The following is a 25,143-nucleotide window of genomic DNA, read 5'->3' on the forward strand; positions in this document are numbered from 1 at the left end:
TGATGTTTTATCACGTAAACCACGGCACAAAAGTTAGATAAAGATGTTAAATAATAATAATAATTATAATGAATATTATGTACAATACACCATCTCTAACATTTAATAAATTACTCAAATTTTAATCTCATTGGTGGATATCAAAGTATGCTGTCCGTCCGTTCAAAAGTTGTTCTTGTAATGTAACCATTAATTATTCCAACACTGTCATAAAAATATTCTCCGGGAACAATAACATGTAAAACTATCATTGGACAGCCGTCATCTACTTTTTTCAATGCTTTGATTGTGACAAGTTATACGTCAGTTGTGACGTCACAGTCGCATGTGTTATCATTCTCTTCCCCTCTTGTTCTAGAACTTTAAAATTAAAATACTCATGAGGGATTCTATCAATTGTAATGTGTTCGAATTACAAACCTTTATCGTTTGATACAAATGGTATGCTCATTGTTCTCTTAGTTTCTATCAGCAGCAAACATTTATGTTGATGATTGTTATTATAAGGCTTCAACAGATACGGTAAAAATGTCTTTTATCCTCATATTCCTTTTGCTTCTTACGCTTTATTTTGAATTTTTGATCTTAAAAGACATTATTATTTTACGCTTTTCCTGGAATTGCACTAACGCGTCACATTGAGTGTTCCATGACACTCATTTGCGGACACATTTGCGAATGTTTCAAAATTCAAACTTTTACCAGTTCTTCTTAAATGTTGAATTCTGCTTAAGCCGGTACTAGGGGGCGTGGACGATAGCTTGCCATTACCACTACCGATCATGAACAGGCTCAATCAAACTGAGCCTGCATCATTTTAAATTTTGCAGAGTTGGGCTTTCATTTACGGATTCAGTTTTCTATATTTTAACTTGTTACATAAACTTTCAAACTTGAAGACATTCATCAAATTATCACTTCAAGCTTAGCAATAAGCATTTTATTGATTTTTTAGATAATTGTGGACTCAGTCAATACAAACAATACAAACAAGTTTCTTTTCCTACTGAATGAAATATTCCCACTACCAGATAATTAGATCGAATAAATAAGCAAAACGACAACGGCTTTTATTTTGTTTGCAAACACACTTTTAAAATTTCAAAGTTATTACAAACAAGAAAGGAAATGTGGAAGGAACGTAAACGCAATATAATTAATTTTAAGAATTAAATTTACAAATTAGCATCATAAATTGCTCTCAACTTTGTTACATTTCACAGAACATAAATATCAAAAAATGGCAAAAAATATAAAAAAAAAATCAAACAAGAAACATGAATGAAAATAACTGCCAATACATTAATTTATTAAAACAAGAGTGGAGAAATACCAGAATACCATACACCGTCAGCAATCACGTATGATAAATGTTATACAAGTTAAATGTTGATGCTGCATATCAAAGACGCCGCCAAATGATGTGAACAGTCACAGGTCATGTACAAATCTGAATTGAAAATCATGCTCTATTACAGTTGAATATGCGAAGCACAAATCAATTTTTTCTCCATGTCATTGTTATGTGTCTGAAAGTCTGAAATGTTTGTCTGTTGCGACAATGATTGAAGCATCTGGTCGAAGCAAATTAAATTGGATAACAAGAAAATTTGAAATGATTGGTAAACTTAAAATGAATTCAAGACAGTATGTGCCGAGAATATTTATGTCCATTTAAATATTGGTGCAATTGCAAAATGTTCGTTTGAATGAATTTGAGGACGAACTGTCTATTATTTTACAAAAAGCAAACATACTCGTATGTCTGTAATATCAAATAATAGTTATGAATAAATTGATATCTATATAATCAATTCTTTGTTACGTATTGTTTTCTTATTTATAAAAGATTACACTACTTGATTAAACTAAAGATTGCATATTCGCCTAGAATCTAGGTATAGGACCACTCACTAAATGTAGTAAAAAATCAAGGAGAAAAAGAACAATCGTCAGTCACAGAATACTTCAGAATAAACTATTGCAAATATTTGTGATACATTTTAAAATAAACGTACTTTTTTCAATCAGTTAAACTGTTTTATAACTGAAATGTTAATTATTTTCATGAACTACATGTCGAACACGTTTTGCCTGTTTTGCAAAAAATATTTCCGCTGTGTCCGTATCGCCAATAAAATCTCCGTTGCGTATTTTAATGATACTGTACCTCTTGTTCCCTGTCCGAATTTGGTTCCACTCATTAGACTAGAACGATCGACCACAGACTGGCTCATTGGCACGTTATTTATAAGGTAGATAAAATTAAATAATTGTAAAAAGAGTATGATATTCAAACATGGCACTATCACTTCAGTTAAACGTTTTTTAATCCTTAAATCTCTGTGACATGTTGTACATCAGAAAAGCTATTTTATTAGAACATTTGAAAACAATGTACTTTTGTTAAAACAAGAAAAAACGCACAAAATCAAGTCTAAAATTTTCCCCATTGCTATATGAACAAATGCATATCTACTAGACGGCGCGTTGGCTTTCGTACAATGTCTTAGCAAAACGTCATTCATTAAACAGAGTCAATTCATGAATTTTCATATTTAACAAAAATAACAACATGATAAAAATGTCACTATGATCAAATATGCAAAGGCTCCTTAAAGCCTATAGTCATATAGAAAAATACAGATGTATTCATGCCACATGATAGCAAATATCTGTATGTACTTTTTTTACATTTCACACCTAATATCTGAGTAGTGAACTATCTAGAAACTTTGCTCAGCCATAGATTTGATAGAATAAAAATGATTCATGTTATTTACATTAACTTTATTATTCATTTGACAGTTTGGTGCAAATAAGTGCATAAGTAAATGTCTGTCTCCTCTATTTTGAATGATATTTTCTTAAATAAATGATAAATGTCAAATGAATGGTAACAATACAAATACAAATATTTATTGTTGCTACCTTTTGCTTTAACATTTGCTTTATTATATTATTTGTACAATAACCATGAGTGAAGGTATGTGTTATGTGGTAGAAAATTTGAGCCGCTCCATGACAAAACCAACATAATGCGTTTGCGACCAGTATGAATCCAGATCATACTGTGCATCCGCGCAGTCTGATCAGGATCCATGATGTTCGCTTACAAACCCTATAACAAGAAGAGAAACTGATAGCGAACATCATGGATCCTGATGAGACTGTGCAGATGCACATGCTGGTCTTGAACCATGCTGGTCGCAAACGCATAATGTTGGTTTTGTCATGACGCGGCTCAAATGTCTTTTTGTTAGTAACATTAGTTAATTAACTACGATAATGCATGGTCTATTTCCGTGAAAAAACATTTGGAAGTATAAATGATCAAATTTATGAATTCTGAAGGCTCCACAGTCCACACCCAGTAGTTTAGTACAGGAAAGGCCATATAATCAAATAGAAATATATGTGTGTTCAAATTAATCAAGTTACAAACAAACACCTTAAAGAATGGTATAGAGCTATAATGTAAGTGCATATGCTCCTTATTAAAATTAAGAAATTTAAAAAAGATTGTCCACACAAGATATTACTTCTTTGACTACATACTTAATTTTGTGCTTACTTTTTTAGATACAATGCTGGTATTTAATATTCTCCGATAAAAAGAAAAATGAATGAGTATAGCGTCTAAATTGCATCTGCCTTTAAAGACCGTTGGTTGTTAGAAAACAATGAGTTAATATCAAAATAATGTAGCAAGATTATATTATTTTGTTATGCCATTAATTAATGTAAAACAAAACATAAATTATAAGAGATCAAATTACCTATATTAGCTTATACCTAGAGTGAAGTTTTTACAAATGATACAGTTGATAAGAGAAAAGCTATTGAGTAGGTTATTAGGCTTGCCTTGTCAACCAGTGACATAAAAAGAAGGGGTTAACCTATGATGACATCAGTATACTATTATTAAGTATTTCATTATTCTATGCAAGGCCTTTTAAATAGAATTTGAAAGGCCCTGTTCTATGACAAGATATCTTAGAAGATCGAGAAAACACTTTAAAAGAAAGAGTAAAAAATGGATCAGACATGAAAATGAGTAGTCTATAAAATTATGTATTTGTTTTAATTAGGTTTTGTTATATTTAAAAAAAAAACGTTCTAACATACACAAACAATTTCCTATTAACATCAATGTGAACAATGTAATCATTAAACCGACCAGTTGTTTCTTAATACAAAGTTATTATACATTGCCCTCATCGTATCGACGTAGGGCCGCATCTCCGTCAATGTCTTTATCGTCTTCAGTAGACGTGGTTCTTGAAATACGGCTTTGTGTAGACACAGGACTACCACTTGAACTGTTTCTATCATAAACGTCATGATTTCGAATACACTCATTGCCTGACATTGGGGAGCCAGTGGTAAGTAAAAAACTTGAATGTTCGACTTCCGCATATTTTACAAGTAACTCCAAATTGTCCCGTGCAGAATCATGTATCTTATTTCTCTCATCATTGTCAACTGGAAATGTGAAAGAAAAGGAATGTTAGTATTCGTCCCATTAAGGTTATATTAACTTAAAACAAAGTCACAGTTTCAATAACCACTTTCAACAAAACGGAATCACAGTATCCACACATTATGTAGGTCGATCTGCAGAGATGGTGTTTTTTTAATAATAATAAAACGTATTCAATGAAAATTGATTAAATAAGAAAAACGTTAATATGCTAAATTTCATAAACTAAGTCTATGATGTTTGAACTTATAAAGAAGCAAAATGTTGCAGTACATGTTTCTATTATTTTGGTCTCACGCTCGTTGTCTAGTAATTCAGAGTGGGCGGGTTCCGTTTTTCCTTTTTGCACATGTACCAATTCATCTGAAAACAATTGCACAATTGCACAGAAGTTATTCGTTGTGAAAAAAGATTTCTATTTGAACATGCATGAAAGACAAATATTTAAAATGCACACTTGGTATATGATACATCTAAGCATTGTTGATAACTATATACTGCAAGTCAATGATAACACAAATAAAAGGTATAAATGCCGCCCTGGAAAATTGAATGGACGATACAAATGTGTCTTCGGGCGAAACTATCTTTGATAGGGTATTGTTGAAGTACGTTTAAACAGACTTGCTAGATAATGCAAAACGCTCATACGATAGCTCTTAATGCAATCATAACACAATTAAGCATTATTGATTCCTACATGGGTATCGTAAACAAAACCCCGAAGAATGGTGTCTGTCAATTACACGTTTTTGTGTGAAAGACTTGATTATCTCTTTAACCTTAATTGAGTTAACAAAACATCACCTTCTGCGCGACTGCTTTTGAAAACAAAAATGTTAAAATTGATCAAAATGGTAAAAAATGACCAAGTTGTTTAAATAAAAAATTGTCTTTGCCGACAAATGCTCTTGTTGGCGACAACGCACATCAAGTGATAATAAAGGCTCTATTTTGTATTTAGATGCACTGACTTGGCTATTCTTATTCTAATACGCACTTCTTTTCATTTGTGGGCTGAGATATTTATAGCACAATAAAAACGTCAGGGTTATTATCAATTAAATACAAAACAAATATTTAAAAATAAGAGATGGAATAATCAATTACGATTTTATTATAGAAATTAAACATTTGATTTGTGTTTGTATTGTTTATCTTAAGACGCAACAACACAATTTAGGTCATATGACGCCGGAACAGGACAGATGATTCTTGCCAACCTTTGGTGTTAGAAACGTAAAGCAGCACCAGGGGTTAAAACCCCTTCACCTTCTGGAGCAAAATGATGCATAGATGTAGTCGCCCCTTTTGATGTCTCAGTCCTTTGAGGCAACCCCTCAGCGAAAACTGATGAAGAAAGTTTAGGATAATGAATATATAAACACATTGAAGAAAACAAATCCTTGCAAAAGTCCATTGACCTAATGTAAATCAAGTCGCGAGGATTTTAAATTTTACACTTTACCTGGTTTATTCGGAACATTCTCATAACTCGTTGTACATTTTGCTTCATCCAGAAGTCTTTGGGAATCTTCACGAATTTCTTTTGCATTTTGCTCCTCAATTTTTCTTTTTTGTGAGACTTAAATCAAGGTAAAACCATTTGTTTTTCATTCAATTATTCAAATATTGTTACTTTTGAAATTTTAGTGCGTCATAAATAGACATAAAACTATTAACTGGTTAAGCCGGCGTCGAAAGGGGTTTGCAATATTTTATAATATGTTATACCTTTTCTATTTGTGACAAACAATCAAAACAAATTTGTTTGCGGTTTTTTTATTGTATTTCCTGGCACTTGTTTGATTAAATTTAATTCAATAAAATGTTACATCCAACTTAAATATTTATTATCTACGTTCGTCTACAGATTTTAGATATCTAAATTGTTTTTTTAAGTTATTACATAAGGTTTCAAAAATGACAATTCAAACAACATTTACATTGCACAACATTTACATTTCGTATTATGTACATAAATTATCTTTATTTAAATGAAAAAAAAAGAAATGATTTAATACTTACAGAAGTTTTGAAGAACCCAATTCGTGACTAGTGACCATTTTTCAAATTTTGGAACATTTGAAGACTTTTGCTCGTGTGTGTTTTTCCCTAGTGTGTTAAATGTAAGCGTATGTTATGTTGTTATTGTGCTAAATAAATTCTTGGTATTTCAATAAATTGTTTAAAGTTGCTTGCCTCCAGATGGGCAAAATTATGTCAAGTCAAAAATTGACTCTGATTTAAATGAAGTAAGATTTTTAAAAAGTAAAGATTTGACCATTCAAGAAATAATTAACTTATTGTATGCAACAAAGACGATTTTACAGTTTTCTAAAGCGCGCATAATTAACGAATTTTATTCATTATTTCGTTTTTTCATATCTTGAGGTATACAGCTTTATTTCATATAAAGATATATATTAATATACAAGATATTTTAGTCATGAAATATTTAAGCCTGTATTAAGGCCAAGTTCAGAAAGAATTAGCGAAATTACTTATATGATTTGTATAGCCATTTAACACAAGAACAAAATGTAATAAACTTACCACTATTGAAATTAATATCTAAGTCACCTTTTAATACATAACATCCCTTCAAGTCAAATGCATATAATCTTGGACATTCTTTGTATTCTTCTGTAAATAAATGCTATTGATAAGAATGATACATATACTCAAATATGTGCACCCGCCGCTTATGTGTATGTAGGAAAATGATTCTAAAACAACCATATCATAAGTTGCGTTATTTCCAGATGCATTTACGTATAAGGCGTGGGAATTAATTACATGTAAAATGAACTTCTTACACTATACTTGTCTGATTTGAAACGAATTTATGCTAGATTCATAGGTGGTGTGAAATTAAATTTCAAAGACTTAATAATTTTTAAGAGAATATGTTTGAGTTATGATTATAAAATGACCGACTTAAATGCAGGCACTAACATGTGTAGGAAAATATCAATATTTAACGAATTGTCCAGCTAAATACTGTAAATTATTAAAGCCATTAAATCGCTTACGCATACATTCACGCATCTTCTTAAGTAATGAATTGTAGCCAGCCAATCTCAAATAGTCTATCAAACAAGACACTTTTGATTCTGTTCCTTTTAGTACAAAATTAAGGAAAGTGACTGCTCTTGCTCTGCGGGATGATGATCTACGAATACATCTTATTTCATCTTCTGTTAATTCTTCCCGCTCTTTAAAGAATCTTATAAGACTTAATGGCTCAATTTCGTCAACAATGTGCTTGTATGAAGCAACGATATTCTCTATTTCCATCTGGCGTTCTGAAGACACAATGAATGAGGAAATATTACACAAATAATATTAACATATACTGACATACTATGTTGTTTGTTCTGTTGTTTATTTCAGGAAATAAAGACATGTAGCGATCAAAGAAGCCGCATCACTGGAAATAAAACACCGCGTTTGTTTAAATGAACGGTTTACTTATAAATAAATACTTACTGCCTTCTTGTCCAGGTTTTCGAGCTTTTCTGATATACTGTAGTACACCGGCATTCCATTTGAGCAGACTTTGTGAAAATTTTCTCAGTATGTGTGCCTTACTGTCTGTTTTGCATGCGTTTGATATAAAATCGAGCAGGACTTCACATCGAGATTCTCTAGATGATGCTTCAAGAATTTGTTCACATAGATCGTCAGTTTCGTCAATCTCTTTCACCATTTCTAGGTATTGCTTTGGCTCTAATTCATCACACAGGTAAAGCCTGTTTCTTCGAATGTCATCCTCAGTAATTTGAACATCAACTGAATAAAAAGGTTGATACATTGAAATTCCAAAGATGCTAAGTTTGCTTTCTTCTTCGTTACAATCTACTTCGATATGCAAAGCAAAAACATTATTCGTCATTTGTGTCATTTTTTGAAATTATAAGATAAGCTTCGATACTGTAGATACATAATTATATACTTTATTTGTATAAAAAAACCATAAAGTTAAAGTGACATTAAGCTAAGTTTTCGATTTCAAGTTCAACTTTATTAGTCAAACTTGGATCAAGCGTTTTATAGGAAAGTACCTAACCTTATTACTGCAAGATTGTCCAATACTCATGGAAATAAGTACAAATATATTATTAATATTACATATCTTGCAGAAACATTAACAATTTTAATGATAAATAATATATATGGTTTCTGGCCCATACATTGCAGTGAGTGTTACCTTCGTTGTTTTCTGACATCTTCGTTATTTTATCAAGTAAATCAACCTGATCTGTAGCATGTAAGCGTTCTTCAAGTAAACATAGCTGTATCCCATCATCTGGTAATGCCAAAAGATGTCGTAAAAACGTATCAACTTTCACTTCCGGATGTGAACTGTTTAAAACACTCTTAAATTTGTCTTTTAAATCTGCAGGAAAGTCAGCATACTCAGAGAATGCTTTGATAATCGAATCTACATCTGTCAATTCTTTTTCAATCAACGAATAATGCTCAACGATGTTCTTTTTTTGTAATTGTGCAAGAACATGATTCTGTAAATAAGACAAATGTGTTTATATAAGCGATGATTTATTGTTTTACCGGTATGTTGACAATTCTTAATAGAAATGATAAAAATACATATGCATGTAAACGTTGTAGTATAAACTCAAAACTTGAAGAAAACCAGAAAGTTCCAAAATAAAATGCGTATTCTTATAAGGATTGCCATTAACATTCTATGACGACACTTATATAATGAGTATCCACGATGTGAATATTGATCAAAACCACAAAAAAATTGTATGACTAACGCAATCTTGACAATTTTGAGATAAGTTCATCTTTGTTATGCTTCTTCAAATATTCAAGGAACGTTTCCGGGTACATTTCGTTTCCTTCGCTAACAATGAATTCCACCAATTTTATGACGCATTGTGTATTCGTTTCAGCCTTTTTCATGTCTTCAATTGCCTTCACATGATCATCGGTGTCGGTCTCTCCTAGGAATTGCAATATTTCTTCTTTCGTTAGTTCTTTGCATAGCAGGTCTTTGTTTCTAACAATATCGGTTTTTGAAATATGTTCACTCCCTGAAATTAAGCAAGGAATAGGTAAAAAGAAATCATATCTATAAAAGACGTTAAATTGAAAACGCACATTCTTATTGAATATATATATATATATGCGTGAATTTTCGTAGCCTTCAAGGTTCACTCTTTTTTGAAACAGATTCAATTTTTGACTTTGCATACCAAATAATACCGCTTGTGTAACAAGAAGTGACAAGAAGGGCTTTTTTTTAGATATTTGGTCAGTGTAAAACTTGTTAGATTATATATGTTATATTTAAGGTTTCGATACACATAGAAATGACTATCATTTATTGTAGCGAAGAAGAAGAACCATAGAAATTAAATAAAAAAAAACATATTGATATCTCCTCAAATAGGACAACTTCTATTTTAACGTATTTATGTAATAGATGTCTCTGGTACTTGTTTTTTTAAATTTGATTTTATAAATTTTGTAATGATATGCAATAGTGTCGGAAAATATTTTTAAAAAATCACATATGGACTATTATGAATAGAAATAAAAGAATAATGGGAAATATAAAATCAATAAAACATTTTGTCTTTAATTTAATACAAACAGCTTTGATGAATTCGAAAAGAATCAACGATGTAAAAAAAACTATTGTGATGATTAGAGATAGACCCCACCACATTAATTTTGCGAACGCTTTTGGGTTTAATTCAACAAAAGTTTTAAAAGAAATACTCAATAACTTCCTTACAGTTCATTTTTGCTCACAATGTTAATTGTTTATTTTTATAAAAACAATAAAAGTTGGATCCAAACAAAATTTGAATAGAATAATCAATTGGGTGATTAAACTTGAAAAAATGCAATACTGTAACATGCATGTATTCCTAACTTATAACAGAGCCTTTGAAACTTGACAATGCATACTTCGGTTCTACTAAACAGATAAGTAAAAATCTAATTGTCGATCCGAAAGTTACACACTGCTTTGGTATTAAGCGTTTTAATGATCTCGAATTGATAAAATGGAAGCTGTTAACATGCAACTTAGATAAATTGCAAACTATATTTAACCATGTGTAATTTCAAATTTGCAACATGTTGAAATGTAAACGATAGAACGTACACAACACGTTTAATGCTGTGCATCATGACATTGAGAGTGTAACTGCATCAGTTAACACTCTCAGGTCGACAACACCACACTTTGCTTTTACACTCTAACGCGATTAACATTTGTAAAAGAGTTTGAAAACTTCCATATATGACATTATCATGGATAAAGACGAAAATTAATAGGCGGAGCCAATTGTCGCAAAAGCAAAATATAAAGAGAGGTAACTCTTACTGGTACAAAAAAAAATCAAATTATATTGCCATAAACATCAAATGCATTACAGTTGACTTTGAATATCCTTTGATTTTATTGAAACGTATTCTAGCACAGGATATTCAAGTAATGCAAAATTTGTTAAGATATAACGTAACAATGAAACGAAGCAACGTTTATACTGATAATGAGCATTATAATATGCAGGAACTAAAGTTGGTTAATTAACATAAGGGCAAGGAAAAGCCTCCATAGAACTATAGTTTACAATCTAATTTAAAACTATCCTAAGATTTTTATTTTTTAGATTGGCAAAAACTATCTTTGTTATTATATTTTATAACGGTCAATGAGATTTCCAGAATACAGTGTTTAATTTCAATGACCTATTAAAATTCTAATTAAAAAACAGACATATGCATGTACTATATGTAGCATATTTCATCTTCTTTACCTCTACCGCAGGCTTGGTGATCTTAATTTTGATAATTTCGAAACATGATAAATGGCACTGAATATATTAAAAGTTCATACAAAGCGTATTAATTATACCTGGCAACTTTACTTTTATTTCAAAGAAGATACGTTTTATGCCTCTTTCCTCTAACATCTTGAAATGTTCAGGTTTGATAAGATTTTGCAGAAGTTTCACCAGAAAAACAGGCGATTGTTTACATTTCTTTACGATCTGCATCTCTGAGGAGTGCGATAATGCTGATAAAACTATGCGAATCGATGAAAATGTTGTTTTAACGATTTCATATGCGACAATATCCATAACCTGTAATGATTTATTAATTCAGTGTTCAATAATGTAATACATAATTTAAAAAAAAAGAAAACTGTAAACATTATAACAGAAATGTTAAAGGTTATAACAAATTTACATATAAAGTGGTAAAGCTAACCAAGTTCAATCAAATAAAGGAAATGAACAGAGCAACTTACTTCTTCTTGTAAATTTGCATTTGGAATAGGATTATTGTCATCAACTATCATCTTTTCGATATCTCTTGCTTCTCCGTCAATTCGAAATTCTATATGTCCAATTGTAGACGATGCTGAAGCACACGAGTTACTAATTTTTGAGTACTAATGCTTAATGATTCTCTGTGAATGTCTGATGATAAAATATGTCAAACTTCAGGACAAAACAACATGTCCAATTTATGTAACTTCAATTGTTAGGTATTATATAACTTACAATAATTGGTATGCATTGATCGAAGATTTAACATTCAATAACTGGAAATGTTTATTTTTTACAATCTGCATTATTTTTTATGAATGCAATTCAAACTAAACTTACTCATTTGGCAAATTGGTTCTTCTGTACTTCCGAGATTTACTTCAGGATGCGGCTTGTGTTCTACAAAATACGACGGCAACAAGGGATTAAATTATCTGATATGCATTTTGACTTAAAGTTCAGAGAATATTAAATTATGAAAAAGCAAAAAAAATATTTATTTATCTATTTATCTTTTTATTTATTAAATCATTTCTTTCTTTCTTTCTTTCTTTATCTATTCATTTATTTATTTATTTATTTATTTATTTATTTATTTATTTATGTATTTATTTATTTATCTAGATATACCTTTAAGCTTTTCGATTTCTATGGTACTAACATACTGTGAACTGCAAAGTTTATCAACAAGGGTGTTTTTGTTATAAGCAATTTTGAGCACTTTGCAAAAGTCCTCGAACGTCTGTTCATTTTTTCTGTGAAGGTATCTAAACAAGCAATTCATTTTTTCCGGTTTAAAGTTCACATCTAAGATGTTTTGGTGCTCGTCAAATTCAAGAACTTCTTCAGAAACTAACTGATCAATAAAAAAACGTGGATCCAGATCATCCTCCAATTCAAGTTCAAACGATTTTAATTTTTCCTTCCATAATAAAGATAAACCAGGTGGAGATTTTCTTTTACCTGAAACATTAAAATGTACTTAAATTCTCACTGAAATATTCAAAGGTATACACAACTTTTATTTGATAACAAAATTAATTTATTTTCACATATTCAATTTATACTTAGTGATGAATCCTTTAATATAAAATAATTCATTGAGACTATAAAACAACTAAATTTGTGTGTTTTACCAGACAGAGAATATTCCTTGTAGTCCTTGAAGATATAGTCATAGCCTACATCTGAAAATGCAGCTTTTATCTTTCGAACGACACCAGGATCACTGTTTTCCAGCGAGCGATAAATTGCTTTTATCATACACTCACTCTTTTGGCCTCTACCATTCACATTACGTATATCCTCAATATCTCGATCTGTTATAACCTCAAAGCTCAGAAGCCTATCGGCTATATCCAAGGGAATAAGTTCGTTTTTCAGGAAAACAAATTTCCTTTGGAGGAATTTTTGCATCCGTTTTTGCTTAATTGTGCTCGTGATATGTTTGGTTCCCTAAACGATTACCAATATAAAATTAAAAAAAAACATGATTAAGATGTCTTCTTTTTGTGGTTGTTTATATATTTCTAGAAGGACATCAAACAAAGGAGACAATTTGTTCTCATCAAATGGCTTTTCTATTCTTCTCTTCTCAACTCCACTCTTCTCAGACAGAAAAGCTAATGTTCTCTACTCTGTTAGCATGGATGCATTTTGTCTTTAAAGAGATATCATCTCTGACTTTTAGCTCGGCTTACTCTATATAGCAAACGTATAATAATTAAAATGAATGTAACAAGTCATTTCATTTCTTTTTAAACATAATATAATATCGTTTGTAGAACGTTAAGATATCATACGTTAATAACTTTAAATAAGAACCAAGTTAAAGAATTTGTTTTGCAGCAAAGGCACAATCGCTTTAAAGCTATAAATTTCAATTGAATCGATGTCATACCGTCTTCATTTCGAAAGAATCTGCTTCATCTGAGGTCTGCATATCTTCAACATTGCATTCCATTGCTTTAAATACAAATCAAGTGATACATGCAAAGTGATTTACTATATATAATTAACATAAACAAAACATGCTGTACGAATAATGAATATTAATTTATGTTGTATTAATGAAATCTATTAGAAAAATAAAACGACAAACTTGTTCCTAGATACTGTCTATGCATTCTTTTTCCATAAATGCTATTTTTATATTCCATTAAAGGGTATTGACAATATAATATCATCTAAATACAAGAACGTGTTTGTTAAACACAAAATCCCCCGGCCCAGATACGTGTCAGTCATAACTTATTTTTAAAGTTTAACCATTCTTTTAACTATGGACAGACAAATTGCCCAAAATTATAAACAAAGTAATATTTTTTTGTGAAAATTATAAGTTGGCATGTCATTGCTATGCGATGAAGTTAAAGTAAAAGATATGCAACTTTGCCATGAAAAATAATCAAATGTACATAAATGCAGGGTCTTGACCTTGAACCATGTCATCCCAAACCCCGACCAGACACAAAGGACCACCTGAGTTATGTTCATTCTAATTATGAGACATTCAGTAAAATAATACAAAGGCTGTATTCAAAAAAGTGTAAAAATATATTGTCAGCACAAGTAACCTTGATTTGTGACTCCGAACACTGGACTGTATAAGTATGTTCCTCAAAATATGAAAAACTACAGTGTGTAAGGAAAGGCTGTATAAGAAAACTTTTAGAAATCTATTTTTGGCATCCCTGACCTTGACCCACTTATCCTAACACATTTCAAAGGAAGAAGACCATACAGGATATCTTCCAACCAAATATGAAAGACATATGTCCATAAAGCAAGGCTGTATGGGCAAAAATTGTAAAAATTAATTTTTTGCAGTGTTGATCATAACCCAACTAACCCCAAACTTCTAAAGAAAGAAGACCGCACAAAAAATCATTCTACAAAATATGAAAAAAAAGTCAAACAAAGACAGTATAAGCAAATGTGTAGCAATCTATTTATGGCATCCTTGACCTTGACCAACTGACCCCTAATTCAATCCAAAGAAAGAATGCCATGTAAGTATCTTCTAACTAAATATGCAAAAAATCCCTAAAGAAAGCCCAAAGACGACAAAATTGAAAGTGTTGCAGGCTCGGTTTTATTGAGCTTGTTCATGAGCGGTATTGACAACCACGCCTCCCTTTCATCGGCTTAAGCAGAATTCAGACATCTGTGAATAAATAGAGGTTGCATGGACAAAACTGTATAAATCTATTTATAGCATAAGTGACTTTGACCCTGCTGATCCCAAACTCCATTCAAAGGGAGAAGACTTCTCAATTTCATGTTCTTACCAAATATTAAAGACATCTGAAGTAGAATTAGGTTACACGTGTTAAAGCCTTAAGATCTTTTTTCGACATTGCCCCCCTGACTAAACCCAAAGGAAAAGGACTTGTCAGTATTAAACATGAAACACATTAATTTGAAAATAAAAGCTGTATGAGCAAAAAAAAATTATTTCTTTGTTTACACCTTGACCTTGATCCAAGTGACTACTTACTCTAAAAATATAGATCATTGAAGGTATCTAGCTACCAAATACTGATGATATCATTAAATAAAGAGGTAATTAGGAGAAATTTCTTTCCGGAATAGGTTAACCATACATGGCCCTATGTTTAAAGTGGTAAAAATGGAAATAACTGGGAAAAAATGGATGGCACAGTTATAAAACTAAACAATATATCATGCTTTGTATTGATAAGTAAGTGTGGAAACATGAAACAATTAGTACAGGTAGAACTTAATGTATATCCAAATTGCCGGTTAATGATAACCATATCCTTTTTCAAAGTTCTAAAAGGGGCAATAGCTTGGAACAAATGGAAGGCATAGTTATGTTACTCGCCCGGATCATGTACTTTATGTTGATTAGTAAGTGTGTAAATTATAAGTCATTGTACAGGTAGAACGTAAAATCCAAATAACCGCTTTAGGTTTACCTCGTGCGGATGGATGGACGAATTGTTGAATTACTGTTGTCCGAGGCATAAAAATAAATTCAACTACGTTTAGAGTCTCAAACAGAAACTTCAGAAGATCATCAATTACCTAGTAATGATCCAATGCCACTTGAGTGCGCATCTGCATGTGGTGATGATGCTGCATTCGTTGATGTGTACGTTATTCCTGAATCTAAGGAAGATCGCCTCTCATGTGTTATAGATATATTAGTTTTACATTCCATTCTGTCGGTCCCTGTATAAACATTAAATATTCCATGAAAACAATAATATTTGAATGTTTTGTTAAATGATAAAAACACAACTGCCAATTAATCATTTTACAGTATTCGTATATAATACCTCACCTATAATTGAAGAGCAAGGCGATGTATGTTCGAATTGGCATGGCGTTCCATGTAATGGAGGTTGTGTTGTTGTTCCGTTGAACATAAAATTCCTGTTGACAGTAACATTAAGAGCATCTGTGTTATTTTGACCATTAGCATGTTTTTCTGGAGTAAGAAATTGTTCTTCATTTTGATCTGAAAAATTCGACAAAGTATGTGTATGTGTGTATGTGATCATTTAAGCGTCATTTTTAAATGTCAAAAATGATGTACCTAGATCACTAGCACAACCTTCTAAAAAGATCATATTTAACACCGACATTAACCTGTTTATAAAATCAATAAATATAGAAAATATTGAATGAGTGTTGGTTTATACTAAATATTGCAATCATCAGTCGAGCATAATATCATCTAAATAATGTAACGCTTACATAAAGCACGTCTTTACTCTATGTAAGTGACGCCACGTCAAAATATACACAGGACCGTGTAATACCAAATTTATCGAGGCGCATAAGCGGCAGGGGTATGTGATAAAAAAATTAAACTAAAAGTCTTTATGTCACTTTTGAAACAGGCAGTAAATTGAGTAACTTCTGATTAATCCAGATAACATATTATGTTTCAGTACGTTTGAAAAAGTAATATAATATTTAATTCAACAAAGTAAGTTTTAATTAATGGATTTCTTTACAAGGTTTTTAATTCTTAATTGTAAGGAATACATACCTTCAGCTGTGTATTGTTTAGAACGCTTTGCTCTTCCATCATCACTATCTTGAATGTGTTCTTCTCTACAATTGTACATACATTTTTAATGACTTGACCGAAACAAAACAAAATAATATTTGCTCAGAAAATACACATGGGCACTTTCAGGAAGAACAAAAGATCGGATAGCCTATGTACAACTATTTTTTCATCCACCGACATATATTTCTCTTTATAAATTGGTTTAGCATCATAAGATAACATTGCTCATGTGAATTACTCAAGAGAATGTTTTTTTTCAGTAACCTGTCAGTTTGGTGAGGTGTGTTAAGTTTTACTTACAATCCGTGGTTTTCCGGCTAACCAACTTAGAAAAGGTCATATGGCGCAGAAAAAAGGAAAGATGATTTGGCTAACCTCGGTTGTTACAAACTTTTAAAGACAGCATCATGGGTCAAAAAGATCTCACCTTCTTGGGCTAAGCGTTGCATGGTTACGATCAAGCAGCCCCTCAACCACAAGGAGCCTTTAAGTTTGGTATATGTCATGTTATCAACTGAGAAACTATGTAGCTTCTCTAAGTATAAACACATTTAATAAAAAAACTCTTTTACATACGTATACTGTATGAATAATATATCCTACCTCGATTTCCTTTTACGATTTTGAAACACTTCTCCCTTAAAATAGCAAGAAAAACATTCAGTACTATATACATGGACATGCCAATAAAAAAATTACATGTACACTGTTGTACAGCGTTCTCTGGATATAGCCCCTCAAAACATCGAAAACGAAAGTAAAAAGGTTTACATCAAGTTCACTCAAGGTGATGTTTCAACTTATTTCTCCATCATAACTCAATCGATTTTTCCGAACAAATTTTATAAAGATTAAAGTGTCTTGTTTTAGAGCATTTTTTGCTTTTTTTCAGTAAATTGAATACTTTTTGTTTAATGAGTGATGAATTGTAGCGTATGTGTAGCAATTTTTTAACGTTGTTGATATTTTTTCCACTTTATCAAGCCGAAAACGCATTTACTGTATCAAAATCTGTATTTAATGTAAAATATAGACTTCCTTCTACTTGTATTTGAGTGGCCATCCATCAACTCGAGCTGCTTTTAGCAAAACATGCGACTTGTGTACAGAGTTTAGCACGGTTCTGTACGGTGTGTAGATGGAACACTGTTTTGTAGTATATAAACGAATGCCATCTTTTTAAGTACCACAGCAAAATCGTACGCTGATTAAGGAATATCGATGTCAGAAACATGGATCGTAAAGTGAAGAATCTTAATAATTTTCAAAGGATAAAAATTAAAAAAGATAAAGAAGATAATTAACTTTTTAACATTATACACAACATGAATATATATGGCAGTACGCTATAGTAAACAGTTTCCGTCCTGCTAGACCTTCATATGCGTGACTTTGACTTAAAAGGAAAAAAGTAAAACTCTGTAGACCTTATTTCATGAAAGATGTACAACGTTACAGTAGAATTATATAATTTGTCTGAACAATGCCAAATCATGATTGAGCTATGCATTGTGAACTAAAGATAAAAGATGACCACATATAACAATGCAGTAAGTTAAGGCAACATGGTTGAATGACACGTATAGTTGATTGTAAACGTTGAATGTAAATGTTTGATAGTCTGCCAAATTAAAATTTAACATTTAACTTAACATTTTTCAAGTGTCTCAATTTCAAGTCGACATAATAGCTTATGCATGGCCGCTAAAAAGTATATGGAAGACACATGCTAATGCCGTTTTGTAGAAAATAATCCTACTGCATAATTTGTTAAGTGTCTGATCAATAATCGACTTGTCTTATGTGTATATTTGTGTATATCCCTGCAATCGGACCATTTTCATTCAGCAAATTGGTCAGAAGACTTTTTAACATGCCTTAATTATACCAACAGACACTATTCAGCTTAAATAGTCTTGATGGTTTTGCAATATAAATTAAAAGTATTACTGTTATGCTCAAAAACACTAATAAGATAAACAATTTACCGAATGACAAAATATGCGACCACTAGAAAGCGTTCATATTTTACTAAACCCTGTACATGAAACTTCTACACCCCATTCAGTTAAATTTGTTTTTCTTGCAAGACTCTGTACACAATTAAAAAAATCGCAAACTTTTCTAAAAGCAGCTCGAGTTAATGGATGACCACTGAAGCACAAGCAGAAGAAGAAAGTCTATTTATTCATTAAATACGGATTTTGAAACAACAAATGCGTTTTGGGCTTGATTTAGTGGTAAATATGAACAACGTTCGCAATTTTGAACAAAAACGCTACAAACACCAATTTAACAAAATGTATTTAATTTGAAGAAAAAAGCAAATACTTCTCCAAAACCAGACTTTTAAGCTTTACAGAATTGTTTAGTTTGAAAAAATCGATTGATTTATGATTGAGAAATAAATTGAAACATTACCTCGTTACTTTTTTAACTTCGTTTTCGATGTTTTGAGGAGCCTTTTTCCGGTAAAACGCGTACAACAGTGATATAGATCTATATTCATTTTGGGGCGGTAGTGTCTTAATTAAATAATAAATTTGTTTGCTATTAATGTGAATGTGACTGAAATAAAAGTAGCTATAAATAACTCGCTGCTATATAGTAATAAAAGTGATGTAGCCACAATAAAATGTTACTTAGCACGAAGAAAACAAACGCAATAGCGGCTGTGGCGTTGTGTTTAGCATACTGGACTGGCAATCTAGAGACCCGTGGTTCGAGTCCCGGCTCCGAATTGACAATTTTTGTGTAATATATATATAATATATAATCAGTGAAAAAGACAATAAAAATGTCATCGTTGATTTGTGAGACATGATAACAGAGAACAAACTCTATATATGCGAATGTTGAGCCTGTTTCAATGTGTAGTGCAGTTTGTGACTGTATATAAAGCTGTTCTGAAACCATCATTTTTTGTGATGGGGGTTGAGCAGTGGTTATACTTTCATAACTGTTTTGCTAGACGCTGTGCCGTAATTGGACTGGCATATCGATGTGGTGGTATATGTGTATATGTATATTCTCTTATTTGTATATATATAATATTCTACTTTACATAAAGTTTACTTAGTGTTTGTAGAATGAATATTCCTGACATAAATAGGCTTCAATCGAACAAAAATTAAAGATATAAAGATCAAATGAAAGTAAAAATAATACTATCGTTTCTTACTGCCATGTTATCAACTGTGTTTTGAATCAGGCAATCTGCAGCGCATATGAGTGATTGTATTTGGACTGTCAGTTTCTTCCTTTTTGTTTTCAACAAAACAGTATTTCACCTGTTATTTATACTGTAAAATAAATAAATGAATTTTAAATATCGTCTTGAATTATTCCTTGATGGCACTTGATAGAAGTGTTGATAGTACTTGATAGAAGTGGACAATATAAAAGGCAATATATCATACGGCAAGCCTTAAAATCATATTTGTTTCCCCTCCCACGACCCATGCCAGTTTGGTTTGGGTAAGTAGGTCAGTAAAATAATTTCTTTTATCCAGAATAATTATTTTCTATCAAAATTATATGGAGTATAAAATGTCGGTAGATAGATAGATTTATTTCGGCATAGGAAGCATATACATAGTTCACAACATAACATAGGATAAAATAAAGAGCGTTATTAAATACTATATCACATACGAGAAAACTATGACATGCTCACCAACACCAAGGATAACACAAAAAAGGACAAGCCTTTATTTCCATTGTGGTCCTTAGTATTGGCGGCATGACATAGAGAGGCAGACCTAAATATAATCATGTTGAAAAGTACTAATTAAGTCATAAAAATGTATATCACAGTCAAATCTTGATTTAATGACACTCCTGTTTACAGCTAGGATTTAAAACACATTACTAAAATTGTAAAAAGATATTAGCAAACAATTTAAAATCCTGAGCCGAAATATGTAAAAACATAGTAAAAAAATAAAAAAATTAAATACTGTCCAATACAAAATACAAAAGTTCTTATGAGTGGGGCTAAATAGAAAAAAATACTGACTTAATATACCGACGCTAACCAAATTTTACAAATATTGAATAAGTCGATAGATTTATATGTAAACGATACCTGAATAAAATTTAAACGATCGACTTTGATTTAATGGAAATTCCCAAATTTTCGTAAGGGAATTACCCTTTGAATTCCCGCAGTAATTAAACTCGTAAAATAGCCGGTACATTCCAAAATGTTGATATATTTATTTAAGAAAACTGCTACAAATATGATTATATACTATATATCGTTATTGTTTTAAGTAAATCTTGGCACCCGTTGTAATTGTAGTATTAAACATGGTAAGCTTTTCAGTGTCTATTATTTTCACCATTTGTTGACTAGCATACGTTGCACGATTCATAGGGGCACGTGTTTAAAATGTACTGAATTAAAGCTAACAATTTCAAATGTATTGATGGGTTATCTTCTTTTTCAGATACTATATTCTTTAGAGAATGTATAAAATGACGCAATGCTGCTTTAAAAAGTTACATCATATTCAATGTTGTTTTGTTTTCTAGTCTTTTGTGATCATGTCCCTAATACTGCAGGACATCCTACTATTTTTGTGATCCCTTTGACTTCCATGTTTTAAATACGGTCAAGCAGTTGAATAGACCATATAAAAGTATAAAATTGTCATATTTTAATGTACCAATGTCTGGCAAACGTATAAGATTAGAATTATTATCTACAAAGATGGGCAACGTTCTCGAAGCAAAGCATTCAAATGCATCAAAAATAAACAAACGGTGTATGTCACAGTAATAAAGTAAAGGTACGATGGTGGGTCAATATATAATGCAATATGGGCACACAAAATAAGAAAAAATACAAAATTTTAAAATTTAAAAAAATACAAAATTTTACAATTTTCTATTTCAACAAACCAAAATAAGCTCCTAATTAAATACAAAAAAATGAAACACAAGACCAACACAGGACCACCGACAAGGGGGCGCACGACACCAAGCAGGATATATCACACGGGCAAAAAAAACAAATGGGGTGTAATCCATTTTATATGCATCAACATAGTCCTCCTTGCCGAAGAAAGTTCATTTCCACCCTTAAAAAGGGGGTTTCCTGTCCAAGAAAATGGAAAAACTCACAGGCTGCCAAGTCTGGAGAATAAAGTGAACATTTAAGGACAGTTACCAATTTTGGTCGAAAGAAATTTAATTACAGTAGCCCCTTTCTGTGTAGAAGCGTTGTCATGTAGAAACAACAATCGTTTCATACCAGCCGAAGGACGAACGTTTTAAAAGTGTTTTTCGATTTATCTTAAAACGTCGCCTCTAGAAATAACTGTTCCATGGGTATTGAAAAAATATAGGACGCCAATCTTTAAATTGACTCGTGTCCATATTTGAATTTATGCATCTACCTCGACACAGTTGCACAAGATACTTCATTATTGCCATAAATTTTACAAATGTCATTAAAACATTTATAGCAGATTTTTCAGGTATCTTCCCTTTGCCCTTTATTTTTTCCCTCCCTTTCCCCTACTTTAAGTCTTCTTCCCCTGTGCATTTTTCCTTTGTTGGCTGGCCTATTAATCAAACAATTGAAATTGATTTCCTTGTCTTACTAGTGTTACTATTATTTCCTTTTATGTATTATTAAAGTGATTATCATGTCCGTGCTCTGCCTTGTGCTCTGTCCTGTTTTTGTTTGGTGTCATCCTGGGCTCCTGGTCGCTGGTCCTTGTTGCTTGGTCGTGTGGGGTTGCGTTTAATGAACGCCGCCATTTCTTGTTGATCTTGTTAATCAAATTTTTTGCTCGAGCATTATGTCAGCCCGTATTTCAGCACTTTTAACCTTTTAACAAAGCATTTACCAGTCATATTTTACATGAAGTTACTCTTGTAATGTATTTTTAATGTAAATAACATTCTTAATCGGTTGACTTTGAAGCATAGGATGGTAAATCACCAGCATTATTAGAAATATTGCATTACATATTGCATTACATATTTCACATATTGACCAACCCTCATTTTATTATATATAATATATTTGTTGATAAATAGCAGTCGATTTTTTTCCAATTTTTTGCACAGGCACGAATATCGGACCTGGGAAGAAAAAATATGACCAGATTGATAAAAAAACCTGTATTCATCTTAAAAGTGTCAAAAACAACAAAAAAAAATGTAAATAATGACCCCCTTTAAAAATATACTATATGTTAAGAGAAGGCCGGAAACTCCAGATTCGAGCCTACGAGCAAGGGATTCATTTCCCGGGCCGTTGTGAAAACAATTGGCCAGCCAATTAAAAAAACCTTTTATCACTATTTCACGTTTATATTAAGCTTCAAAATGAGACCAACCCCAAGTCTCTAGCCCTTCCCGTTCATGAAATATCTATCAGGAAACGAGCGAATTCGTGCTAAAAATCCTTGGTAGACAGAATTGCGGCACAACAATTCGGTACGTAAACATAGACTAATACATGTATGTCAGCTGACTACGGGTCACAATTACTTAAGATGAACACAGGTTTTTTTTATCAATCTGGTCATATTTTTTCTTCCCAGGTCCGATACTCGTGCCTGTGATTTTTTGCTTTTTAAGACCTTCATATAATGTACATTACTTTATTTTTTTTATTTATTTATTCTTTTTGCTACGGACGTGTCCTAGTGTCAATTCTTAATATTCTATAACAATTACGTCCTAATTAGGAATAATAAAGCCTAATAAAAATATTGTAAAATCACTTGGAAACTCATAACTCGGTGTTATAGAGGCCTAATACAGAATCATTTAGGCTTAGGATATGTGGCCTGCTTTTTAAATTTGTCTTTTGACGTCTTATCTGTGATATGCAGGCTTCATAACCTCTGATCCTCTTTCAAAATTCAATTTTATTTAGTTCCGCCCATTGTTTTCTCGTTTAGGGCACACGCATTTTTTAATTGGGGATTATATGCCGCTTTTCATGAAATGGCACTTACGTGTCACATTGAAGATTCCATGATAACCGCCGTATGAACACATCTGCGGATGTTTCAAAATTTAAAATTGTAAAATGTTAAATGTTGAATGCTGCTTAAGCCGGTGCTAAGTTTGCACTTGACAGTACCGTCCATGAACAGGCTCAATCAAACCGAGCCTGCAACATTTTCAATTTTGTCGTTTTGGGCGTTCTTTAAGGACGTGCAAGTTACCGTCCACATCCTTAGCAGAATTCAACATTTAATCCATGTAAAGCGGCGCATGGTCCCCATTTAAAAAAAAGCGTGTGTCCTTTCTTTATTTATTATTTTACCTTTTATTAAGAGTTACTAAGAGTTTCATTACTTCTTATGAGATTTGTATAAATCTTATAAGTAATGATTTGCTCCTTATAAGTTTTTTTCTTCAAATTATGAGTTTATCGGTCCATAATAAGGCTTAACGCTGAAACGAGGGTCACGCCTTTTCCACCTTTATAACTAATAAAGTTTGATCAGACTCTCTCTAAATTCTACTAAGTCATACCTCCTATAAGGCAAACAAAAACCAGTTGCAATATGATATTATGAGTTATTGTTCAACACTTTAATGAATTCATAGATACATGAATTAAATAATAAAATAACTATTTTTGTAATTAAACAAATATGTAAGCGTGCTAAACACGCCTTTAAAATTAGTGTTTTATTCTTATTTCAGATGTAAACAATCAAAATAGTAACAAACGGACGGTTTAAATTGTAAGTGGTAACTTTATCTTGCAACGCAATACCGTGTTGATTTATTGTACTCACTATCATAATGACCTAATTTGCACAAAGTACTGCGTTAAGTCACCCTGTTCTAAAAATAGAGCATTATGTCAGATTAAAGAATATATCTTTTTAAAATGAAAATTTTATGAGAAACAAAATATTGAACCTCAACAGAAAATAAATTATAAATTATAACTAAATGGTTTCATAATTTCAATATTTTGGGTTAAATAAAACACAAATGAGAAACAACTATTAAGAAAAACAAGAAATACCTTTCAATAAGTCACAAATGAATATATCGGAACTCACTCGTAGGTTCTATTGATACGGATTATTTTAAGAAGAAAATTCTTCAACACAGATTTAAAGGAAGTGCATATACTTTTATTAATATATACTCGAACCCCATTGTATCGATCTGCTCATTGTATCGAACTATTTATAAATCTCGCGAGAATTTACATCTAGCGCCACCTGCCGATTGTTTACACACGCATCAGTGCACCGCTGTACTTTCGCTTCAGTATTTGAGCAAAATTTCCACAAGACCAT

The 25,143-nt window shown here is 31.6% G+C and overlaps 2 protein-coding genes across 2 annotated transcripts; both read right to left on the bottom strand.

Annotated features, from left to right (window-relative positions):
- Positions 1 to 1,199: 1,199 nt before the first annotated feature.
- LOC132714133 (uncharacterized) lies at positions 1,200 to 9,020 on the bottom strand. Its single transcript, XM_060696906.1, has 8 exons — positions 8,697 to 9,020; positions 7,976 to 8,278; positions 7,519 to 7,791; positions 7,040 to 7,129; positions 6,512 to 6,598; positions 5,952 to 6,068; positions 4,757 to 4,846; positions 1,200 to 4,485 (listed from the first exon to the last, which is right to left on the bottom strand). The coding sequence occupies exons 1-8, from the start codon at positions 8,713 to 8,715 to the stop codon at positions 4,205 to 4,207; spliced, it is 1,260 nt and encodes a 419-aa protein (XP_060552889.1). The 5' UTR covers positions 8,716 to 9,020; the 3' UTR covers positions 1,200 to 4,204.
- On the bottom strand, positions 8,881 to 25,143 carry LOC132714132 (uncharacterized). The gene is made up of 14 exons (XM_060696905.1): positions 24,864 to 25,143; positions 20,034 to 20,154; positions 17,456 to 17,490; positions 16,829 to 16,893; positions 16,115 to 16,291; positions 15,856 to 16,002; positions 13,706 to 13,770; positions 12,942 to 13,260; positions 12,436 to 12,768; positions 12,145 to 12,204; positions 11,784 to 11,896; positions 11,388 to 11,616; positions 9,271 to 9,549; positions 8,881 to 9,009 (listed from the first exon to the last, which is right to left on the bottom strand). Exons 2-14 carry the CDS (start codon positions 20,037 to 20,039, stop codon positions 8,969 to 8,971), a joined length of 1,869 nt encoding a protein of 622 aa, XP_060552888.1. The 5' UTR covers positions 20,040 to 20,154; positions 24,864 to 25,143; the 3' UTR covers positions 8,881 to 8,968.

This window comes from Ruditapes philippinarum, unplaced genomic scaffold (assembly GCF_026571515.1).
Source record: "Ruditapes philippinarum isolate M1 unplaced genomic scaffold, ASM2657151v2 ctg2198_1_1_1_1, whole genome shotgun sequence".
NCBI lineage: Eukaryota > Metazoa > Mollusca > Bivalvia > Venerida > Veneridae > Ruditapes > Ruditapes philippinarum.